The sequence below is a fragment of the Gorilla gorilla genome, chromosome 16 (genome assembly GCF_029281585.2).
Source record: "Gorilla gorilla gorilla isolate KB3781 chromosome 16, NHGRI_mGorGor1-v2.1_pri, whole genome shotgun sequence".
Taxonomy (NCBI): domain Eukaryota; kingdom Metazoa; phylum Chordata; class Mammalia; order Primates; family Hominidae; genus Gorilla; species Gorilla gorilla.
This window is the reverse complement of record NC_073240.2, coordinates 79530480-79540830: the sequence shown is the minus strand read 5'-3', so window position 1 is coordinate 79540830 and position 10351 is coordinate 79530480. Positions and strand designations below refer to the sequence as shown.

At 52.2% G+C, this 10351-nt stretch overlaps 1 protein-coding gene and 1 pseudogene across 5 annotated transcripts in view; both read left to right on the top strand.

Moving 5' to 3' along the window:
* The window catches only part of CHRNB4 (cholinergic receptor nicotinic beta 4 subunit), a 30680-nt gene that overhangs the window by 14257 nt on the left and 6072 nt on the right, over nucleotides 1-10351 (top strand). For 3 of the 5 annotated variants that reach the window (XM_055363926.2, XM_004056612.5, XM_019010491.4), the window contains 4 exons: nucleotides 3718-3866; nucleotides 7919-7963; nucleotides 8066-8175; nucleotides 9311-10289. In XM_055363926.2, the coding sequence (XP_055219901.2) occupies nucleotides 3718-3866; nucleotides 7919-7963; nucleotides 8066-8175; nucleotides 9311-10289 (1283 nt within the window). Of the gene's footprint in view, nucleotides 1-2334; nucleotides 2373-3717; nucleotides 3867-4565; nucleotides 4685-7918; nucleotides 7964-8065; nucleotides 8176-9310; nucleotides 10290-10351 lie in introns of those variants that run through there. The other 2 variants (XM_063698753.1, XM_019010492.4) reach the window with 2 other exon arrangements.
* On the top strand, nucleotides 1002-2380 carry LOC134757344 (uncharacterized; annotated as a pseudogene).

Here is a 10351-nt window from a genome sequence, read left to right as displayed (position 1 = left end):
CAGAAAAAGAAAATCATTGCTGCCTTTTAATATAAATATCATGTTCCCTTCCTCAGTTAAGGACATACACCCCAGTTGAAAAATCACTCTGCCTTTCCAGATGCAGAATCTAATCTTTCCAATAAGATTCTGTTAACTGTTACTTTCTGTAGTTTGTATTCCAAAACAATAGGTATATCTTTCCATTTTTTCAATACAAATTTTTAGATTGGATATACCTTTCCAAACTGGACACACACTCACACAGTTTAGAATTCCAGCTATGGCTTCCTCTCAGATTATTAGCCCCTTTCTGGCAGGGAACAATTTTTCCCAAGAAGGCCTGGAAGACAAAACCCTGGGCAGAGGCTGGTGGGGCCCACTCCTCATCAGAATCATTGAATCATGACTGACCCCTAGTGGCGGCTTCTCTGTTTAACTGTCAGCCCATGGGCTGGGATGTGACCCCTGACTGTGCTGCAGAAGCTTCCACCCATCCTGGGCCACCCCTGCCACCTGGGGGTGAAAGGCCTCTTCCTTGTCCTTTGAGCCCAGCAGGCCTCACAGACATTCAGTAGATTGGAAAGTCTAAGCATGTGCTGGGCTGGGCTCCCCCGCCCCTTTTTGGGGGGCAAGTGGGGTGCATTCCAGTCCCCAGTATCCCTGCTGTTTATTCCCACCCTTCAGTGCACCACCCCCCCGACCCCCCGGCCATACACTCACAAGTACAAACACAGGCGCAGTCATGGGCACACACTGCCCGGGACAGCACCATTTCCAGGCTCTGCGGGGCAGTCTCCTTACAGGGAAGCTAATGAGGCACTGAAGAAGGCTCAGGGGTCAGGGAAGACCTCTGTTGGAAAGAGGCTCCCATACCTGGTTCCTGCTCTGACTTGCTGGGGGCACTTGAGAAAGTTTCTTCCCTCTTTGGTCTCAGTTTCCCCAGCTGAGAAATAGGGGGTTGGGCTAAATGGTCTAAAGTTCTGGGAACCTCTAACTCAAGCCCACAGCTGGTGGTCAAGATGGGGGAGTCCCTCCGGGTCAGCTGAATGCCTGAGAGGCAGGACAGGCCCAAAGGTGAGGCACCCGAGCACATCAGGTGGGCTCGGAGCTGGAGCATGAGCCCCACAGCCTGCAGAGCAGCCCTGCACTTGGGAGCCCTGTCAGACCAGCCTGGTGGGACTTCAGAGATGTGGGATCCAGCCTCCCCTAGTATTGCAGGGCTGGGGGATGGGAGCTGCAGATTCTGACCCCAGAGCTGCCTCAGACATGCCACATGGGCTTGGGCAAGATACACCCCTCTCTATGAAATAAGTCAGTCCAAACAAACATGCTAAAGAAGGGCTGTGGGAGGGACCCAGCTCTAGCCTGGGGCTACAGACTGGCTTCCAGGGTACTCAAGCAGCTGACCTCTGGGAAAGGGGTCCTGGATATAAGAGGCAGGGCTCAGAATCTAGGCCAAGCATCCATAGGACCCCCCTCTGGAGAGCCCAGGGCAGCCTGGGGGAGGGGCAGCAGGCAGCAGGTGCACTAGGAGCATCTTTCACAAGGCACTAAATATTGCATCTGTTCCAGATAGGCAGCGAGTTGGAAAGTGGATGAAGTAGGCAGGGTGGCGGCTGCTCCCCACAACCAGGAGTCCAGCCCAGCACCCACCCCTAAGTCCACCTCAGGCCTGCCTAATTGGGTTGGTCTGTGCTCTGGGCCCTCTGGCCCTACCCACAGAGGAAGGGGTTTGGTGCAACTAGGTGAACTGGCCCTTGCAGGAAGATGTAATCAACTCCTGAGCCTGGCGAGCCAGGCAGCCCCTCACCAGCATGCCCACCCCCACCTCTCCAGCCCCCCTTATTCCCTGATCCTCCCACCTGCTTCCCGGCCCCAGCACTGTTTCTTCTGCTCATTCTCATCTCTTTTCCTCCTCCCAGGCTTGCCTCCTCAGATGTCCTTGATTCTCCTCTGAGTCTCCCTTTTTCCAAGCTGCCCCCTCTATGCTTTACACATTCTCCCTGAAGACACTAGAGTACACAAGCCCAAGTCCCTGAACCTCACCTTTACTCCCAGACAGGTGAGGGAGATGACATAAAGACCCAAATGCCACTTGGCAAGGGATCGGGGGTATGCAGAGGGGCAGATTTGAGGCTACGGAAGGTCAGGGGGGCTCCCTGCGTGAGGCGGTATTTAGGCTGGGTTTTGAATATGGCTCTGAGCCGAGACCTCTCCTCGAAGCTCCAGATGAGGAGCCAGCTGCCAGCTGGACCCCTCCGTTTGGTGTCTCAGAGGGACCTTACACTCTGTAGGTCTAAGTCTGAACCCGGAAAATCCCCTCCATCTCAGCTCTGTTTCTTCTTAGGGAAAGCACCACCTCGTACCCATTTCTGCACCCAAACTCACATGTGAGTAATGGGGCTGCTCCCCTGCACTGTAAGTGCTCTGGTGGCAGGAACCGTTTCTGGTTTTTGCTTGCTGTTATCCTTGAAATGTAGTAAAGTCCCTGGCACAAGATAGACCCTCAGATAATTCATAACTGGTGGGCTGGGGGCAATCTTGGCAGAAGAAAGAGTCTGTTCAAAGAAGTGAGACAAGCTGGGTGTGGTGGTGCACACCTGTAGTCCCAGCTACTAAGGAGGCTGAGGTGGGAGGATCCTTTGAATCCAGGAGGAATCGCTTGAAACCAGCCTGGGCAACATAGCAAGACCCTGTCTCCAAAAAAAAAAAAAAAGGAATAAAAAGGAAGTGAGACAGTGAAGGTCACAGGGGGAAAGGCAAACAGTAGGCTATGGCCAGAAGAGAGAGTATCTGAGTATCTGGGGTAGAGGTAGAGAGGTGGGAGAAAATCAGATTGAGAAAGTTAAGCCAGTGTCAGTGGGGAAAGGGCCTTGAATGCCAAGCCAAAACATTTGATTTTTAAGTCCACCTACAGCTCTGAGAGTTGTGGGTAGGGAAGGGCCCTAGACCAGTTTGCTGTAGAAAGACCACTCTGGCACTGTATGGTACATGGATAGCAGGGAGAGACTGCGGGTGGAGAGACCAGGAGGAGGGCAGGGGTGGGGAGGTGGGGACATGGCTGTAGCAGTAGAGATAAGGAGAACAGACTGAGGGACTTGGAAGGTAAAAGATAGGACTAGGATCGGGAACGGCGGCTCACACCTGTAATCCCAGCACTTTGGCCAATGTGGGTGGATCACCTGAGGCCAGGAGTTCAAGAACAGCCTGGCCAATATGGTGAAACCCTGTCTCTACTAAAATACAAAAATTAGCCGGGTGTGGTGGTGCAGGCCTGTAATCCCAGCTGCTCTGGAGGCTGAGACAGGAGAATTGCTTGAACTCAGGTGGCAGAGGTTGCAGTGAGCCGAGATCACACCACTGTATGCCAGCCTGGGCAACAGAGTGAGACTCTGTCTCAAAAATAAAGACAGGACTAAGTGGCCACTTGGATGAACCAAGGGAGAGGTCAAGAAGAGACATCCAGTTTTTGTACCAGATATGTAGAGTGGGATGCCGTTCACTGCTAGAGGGAAGAGGAGGAGGAAGAGGTATGGCATGGGAGGAGACAGCTGAGCTCTGTGTTGAGTGTATTTAATTTGAAGTCCTCAAGGAGAGACAGGCCTGCCAGCACCTTCGCTGCTTCAGCCAGCCCTAAGGGCACCTGTGCTCCCTCTCAGCTCTCCCTGCTGCCACAGCCTGCAGTGGGGGTCAGGTGCACAAGGGCCCAGCAGGTCTGACTGTGTGTTTTCTCAGGGAACTGCCGCGTGGCCAATGCGGAGGAAAAGCTGATGGACGACCTTCTGAACAAAACCCGTTACAATAACCTGATCCGCCCAGCCACCAGCTCCTCACAGCTCATCTCCATCAAGCTGCAGCTCTCCCTGGCCCAGCTTATCAGCGTGGTAGGTGCAGAGGGCAGCTGTGGCTCAGGCTCAGGTGGAGAGGCCACTCATGCCCAAGCCCCAGGCGATCATTGGTCAAAGGAATGAAACTACTATAGTTGACTTAGACTTACCAGTACGTGTCAGGGAGGCTGCTGAAGGGTCCATGAAGTTCATAGGTGTCCAATATTTAATGAAGTCATGGTTTTGTTATAACAAAGAAGAAATGAGGGTAGGAGCAGGATGACCATTGGGTAGGCAGCCAATGGGCCTGCCGTAGACTCTGCTCAGCTGGGTCTCCAGCATGACCATAAGCTTCTCCTCCTTGTCTTTACAGCCCCACCCTATTCTCTCCCCTAGACTGCTCAGATAACCTTACATGCTTCTTACTTGTTGGGAGAAGTAAAAACCAGACTGGGGGAACTGATAGGCACAGAGAGGACCAGGTGTAGGGGCAGGACCAGAGGCAGTGCAGCAACCTATTGAGCCAGGCTGGTGAGGGATGGACAGTGGGCGTGGCTGCTGCAGGCATGGAAAGGAGGAGTGGATGGCAGCATTCACAGGTACCGTTGTCAGGTTGTCCATATGTGGATGTGGGGCAGAGGCGGGGGTGCTGAGGGAGGAGGTGCCTGGGAATTTGTCTTCTCTTTGCTGCCTCTGAGTTGGAGATGTCAGAGGGAACCGTGGCCTATTGTAAACCTTCCCATGTCCCCATCCACAGGGTTAGAACTCCGTCCCTGGAAGAAGCTCTGGGGGAACATTCACAAGGGGAGAGTGCAGGGCGCTGTGTCCAGCCAGGGGAAAGAGACCACCAAGGGGGCTGACCCTTCTCTGGCCAGGTATCTGCCTTCTGAAATGCCAGACTCTCTCTAGCACGGTTGGCCCACACACACCCAGCCTGTCAAACCTACAGCCCTCAGGAAGGCTTTGGCCAAATTAATGACTGGCTCCATCTCCTGGGAGGACGCACAGCCCCAGGATGGGGAGGGCTGGAGAGCTGTGTACTCTCTGCCCCTCTCCCTCCGTAGTCAGACCAGAAGGAAGGAGGGCTTTCAGCCAGGCTCGCTCAGGCTGGTGTCTGAGTGTTATTGTCCAGCCCAGGGCTTCTTGCTTAATGAGTTGAACCCAGCTGCTGCGGTGCAGCTGCCGCCATAGTGAGGGTGAACGAGCAGGAGGCTCTGTCGCACTTCCAGACTCAGGCTACCTGGTCAGATCTGCTCTGCCGGCCCTATAGGGTGATAGCGGCTACCAGAACGAGGAGGGGATGCGGCCACCAGCCCCCACCCATGCAAGTTATATTTCTGAAAGCTTGTGTATACAGTAAATATTAGGTTGTGGGTTGCCAGGGTTTGTTTATTTGAGGAGGAAGGGTTATAGGTACAACCAGTTTAAAGATGGAAATTTTTAGAGAGCAGGTAGGGATTTAGGGCTGGGTAAGGAAAGCAGGCTTGTCAAAGCAGCTGTTTTGTCATTGACTCCAGAGTCTGGTGAGCCAGGCACTCCCTCGCCAGCATCCCCACCCCCACCTCTCCAGCCCCCCTTATTCCCTGACCCTTCCACCTGCTCCCGTGCCCCAGCACTGTTTCCTCTGCTGACTCTCATCTCTTTTCCTGCTCCTGGGCTTGCCTGTTTTGATGTCCTTGACTCTCCTCTGAGTCTTCCTCTTTCCAAGCCATCTCCCCTGTACTTGACACATTCTCCTGGAAGACACCAGAGTACACAGGCTCAAGTCCCTGAACCTCATCTTTACTCCCAGACATGTGAGGGAAATGACATAAAGACCCAAATGCCACTTGGCAAGAGATCGGGGGTAGGCAGGGGGGCAGATCTGATGCTGTGGAAGCTCAGGGGGTAAGTTTAAGCCCAAATATATCAGTAACTACATTAAATGTAAATGGCCTAAATATTCTAATCAAAATGAGACAATTGTCGTGCATTCTTCTTCTCCCTCCTCCCTTCCCACCAACAGCCTGGAATGTGGAATTTGTGGTTAGAGCTCCAACAGTTATTTTGATCCATTCTTCTGAGGGCCACACTCTAGGTATGGTGGAGAAGAAAGCTGGAAAGAATCTGGGTACCTATCAGAACTTTGTAGAGCAGAACTGCCATATATGTCTAAAGTGTTAACATGAGAGAGACATGAATTTCTACTTTATTTAAGCCTGTGTTACTCTGGATCACTGTTACTGGCAGCCAAACCTTATCTTACTGATAATCTTATCTAGTTGTAGGTTCCTTGAGGAAATGACTCCCAAAGTGAGATCAGTATGCTGGAAGTTATCTTGATAAAGGAGAGGCAGCAAAAATAGTACAGACTGAGAACACAAGACTTATCTAAAGTACTAAAGAAGGCCAGGGGGCTGGAGGACAGAACAGAGGGACATAGGGAGGTGAAGTGAGGCTGGGAAACCTGGCAAGGCCCCGTAGACCCTGCGAAGGAGCAAGATTTTTATTCTGTAAGTGAAGGAAGCCAAGGAAGTAATCTAAACAGGGATAAAATTGAGGGAGGAAATGACAGGAACTTTGGAAGGTTTATTTGGGCTGCGTACGAAGAAGAGATGTATGTGTGTGTATGGTGGCGGTGGTGGTGGTGTACAGAATTAACATAGACCAGTTAGGAGGGTCTTACATGGTCCAGGTGAGACATGGTTGATGGTGGCCTGGATTATTATGGTAGGATTCATGTATATTCAAAAAATATTTATGGAGTATCCAACATGTTACATACTCTTCTATCTGCCTTATTTTCTCATAGCCATTAGATTCTAGTGGGAGGTGGCAGACAATACACAGATAGATAGATGGTGTTTAGGGGTGAGAAATGCTACGAAAAAAAAAAATAAGGAGACTGGGTGAGGTGGCTTGCACCTGTAATGCCAGCACTTTGGGAGGCTGAGATGCATGGATCACTTTAGCTCAGGAGTTTGAGACCAGCCTGGGCATCATGATGAATCCCCATCTCCACAAAAAATTTTTTAAGATTTAGCCAGGTATGGTGGCCTGTGCCTGTAGTCCCAGCTATTCAGGAGCCTGAGGTGGGAGGATCGCTTGAGCCTGGGAGGTGGAGGTTGCAGTGAGCAAAGATCACGCCACTGCCCTCCAGCCTGGGTGACAGAGTGAGACCCTGTCTCAAGAAACACACACACACAGACACACACACACACACACGAAAGAAAAGAAAGAAAAGGAGAAAGGGAGAAAGAAAGAGAAAGAAAGAAAGAGAGAAAGAAAGAAAGGAAAGAAAGAAAGAAAGAAAAAGAGAAAGAAAGAAAAAGAGAAGGCAGGGCAGGGACCGAGGTGCTATTTTATGTAGGTCAGGGAAGATTTCTCAGATAGGATGACATTTCTGATAACAGAAGAAAGTGTGGAAGCATCCCAGGGGGTTTCCAGGAAAAGGGAACAGTGTGTGCAAGAGCAAAGAGGCAGTGCAGGGGAAGTGGAATGAGCAAATGGCGGAGTGTTGAGATAAGAGGTCATAGAGCTAATGGGATGAGGGGTGGTGGGGAGGCAGATCATTAGGGCCTTGTAGACTCTAAGCAGAACTTTGGCTTTTACTTTGGATGAGATGTGGCAGCACAGCAATTAGTAGAAGGGATTGAGATTGTAAAGGGATCACCCTGGCTACCATGTAGAGAATAGACTAAAGGCAGGCCAGGACAGAGCAGGAAGACCAGTTAGGGGGCTCCTGCAGTAGTCTAGGTGACAGATGATGGTGGCGGTGGAGAGAAGCAGACAAATATGAGATGCTTTAGAAGATATAACTTACAAGACTTATTGATGGATCAGAGAGCAAAGTGTCAGAGACAGTGTCCATGCTTCTGGCTTGTGGAACTGGATGGCTAGGGGTGCCATTCACTGAGACAATGAAGCCAAAGGAGGACCAGGTTCTGGGGAAGATCATGAGCTTTGTGTCAAACATGCTGAGTGTGACATGCCTTTGGGCCATCCAAGAGATGTTGGGGTGGCAGTTGGTCACGTGGGCCTGGAGCTCACAGCCTTTTGCACGATAAAGTGCAATCCATTTGTGAGGCTCCTCCTTCCTGGTGAACTGATAGCCCCGTTTCCCTCCCCAGAATGAGCGAGAGCAGATCATGACCACCAATGTCTGGCTGAAACAGGTAAGTGCCCTGAAGGGCCCTGAGCCCCAGAGATCTTTTCTTTAGGGCTGCCCTTTGGTGGCAGTGGACCTGCAAGTGACAGGGCCTTGCCTGTCTGTCCAGGAATGGACTGATTACCGCCTGACCTGGAACAGCTCCCGCTACGAGGGTGTGAACATCCTGAGGATCCCTGCAAAGCGCATCTGGTTGCCTGACATCGTGCTTTACAACAAGTGAGTGGCAGGGTTGGTGGAGGCCTGGTGACAGCCAGGCCAGGGCAGCAGGCCCAGCCCTAAGAGTCATCTAGGCCTGAGTCCAACCTTGAGCCCCATCTCTGCTTTACCCAGCCTTCCAGGCCATCAAGCTAGAAGAGAAACAGAGGTGAGCAGAGCCAGAGCCCTCAGTTACAGATGGGGAGTTGGAGGCTGAGGGAGGGGAGGGGCCTTGTCTGATTCACTGAAGCAGAGCTGGGACCACAGCAGTGTCCTGACCTTGAACCCAGCACCCTTTCTGTGTTCCATACTATTCCTTTTGAGCCTCTGTTGCTTTGCCAGTGTTGGTGTTGGTACCACTGACTTACTGTGTGTGAATATCTTAGGCAGGTGGAGGAAGCCAAAGAGACTTTTCCTGAGTCGTGATTACACCAGCAGTAGCTTGAAATGGCTCAAAGTGTGTGGTCTGGGGACAGACAGACCTGAGTTCAAATCTCAGCTGTCCTGCTTACAAGTTTTCTGACCTTGAAGAAATCACTTAACCTCTCTGGGCCTTGGCTTTCCCATCTGTAGAATGGGGATAATAATAAAACCTGCCTCACTGGACTACTGAGAGGCTTAAATGAGCTATTCCATGGGAAGCCTTAAGAGTGCTTGATGGGCCGGGTGTGGTGGCTCACACCTGTAATCCCAGCACTTTGGGAGGCCGAGGCGGGTGGATCACCTGAGATCAGGAGTTCGAGACCAGCCTGATCAACATGGAGAAACCCCGTCTCTACTAAAAATACAAAATTAGCCGGGCGTGGTGGCGCATGCCTGTAATCCCAGCTACTTGGGAGGCCGAGACAGGAGAACTGCTTGAACCTGGGAGGCAGAGGTTGCAGTGAGCCGAGATTGCACCATTGCACTCCAGCCTGGGCAACAGAGCAAGAGTCTGTCTCAAAAAAAAAAAAAAAAAAAAAGGTGCTTTGATGTTAGGGCTCTCTCCACCACATAGTTGCGAACAAAAGCAGACCCCTCCTTTCAGTGAGGGCCTGAGGGATTGGAAGGGTGATTAGTGGGAAATAATCCCAAAGGGCTCTTCAGTGAGTTCTGAGAACAGGCCAGGCTTTGTGTATGGGTTTCACCATGTTCTCCATGCCCTGACCCTGCCCAGCGCCGACGGGACCTATGAGGTGTCTGTCTACACCAACTTGATAGTCCGGTCCAACGGCAGCGTCTTGTGGCTGCCCCCTGCCATCTACAAGAGCGCCTGTAAGATTGAGGTGAAGTACTTTCCCTTCGACCAGCAGAACTGCACCCTCAAGTTCCGCTCCTGGACCTATGACCACACGGAGATAGACATGGTCCTCATGACGCCCACAGCCAGCATGGATGACTTTACTCCCAGTGGTGAGTGGGACATAGTGGCCCTCCCAGGGAGAAGGACAGTGAACCCACAGGACCCCAGCTACGTGGACGTGACTTACGACTTCATCATCAAGCGCAAGCCTCTGTTCTACACCATCAACCTCATCATCCCCTGCGTGCTCACCACCTTGCTGGCCATCCTCGTCTTCTACCTGCCATCCGACTGCGGCGAGAAGATGACACTGTGCATCTCAGTGCTGCTGGCACTTACATTCTTCCTGCTGCTCATCTCCAAGATCGTGCCACCCACCTCCCTCGATGTGCCTCTCATCGGCAAGTACCTCATGTTCACCATGGTGCTGGTCACCTTCTCCATCGTCACCAGTGTCTGTGTGCTCAATGTGCACCACCGCTCACCCAGCACCCACACCATGGCACCCTGGGTCAAGCGCTGCTTCCTGCACAAGCTGCCTACCTTCCTCTTCATGAAGCGCCCTGGCCCCGACAGCAGCCCGGCCAGAGCCTTCCCGCCCAGCAAGTCACGCGTGACCAAGCCCGAGGCCACCGCCACCTCCACCAGCCCCTCCAACTTCTATGGGAACTCCATGTACTTTGTGAACCCCGCCTCTGCAGCTTCCAAGTCTCCAGCCGGCTCTACCCCGGTGGCTATCCCCAGGGATTTCCGGCTGCAGTCCTCTGGGAGGTTCCGACAGGATGTGCAGGAGGCATTAGAAGGTGTCAGCTTCATCGCCCAGCACATGAAGAATGACGATGAAGACCAGAGTGTAAGTTGCTAGCCAGCCTCTGCCCACCTGCCCAGCAGAAAGGGCTCAGATAGTAGCACCAG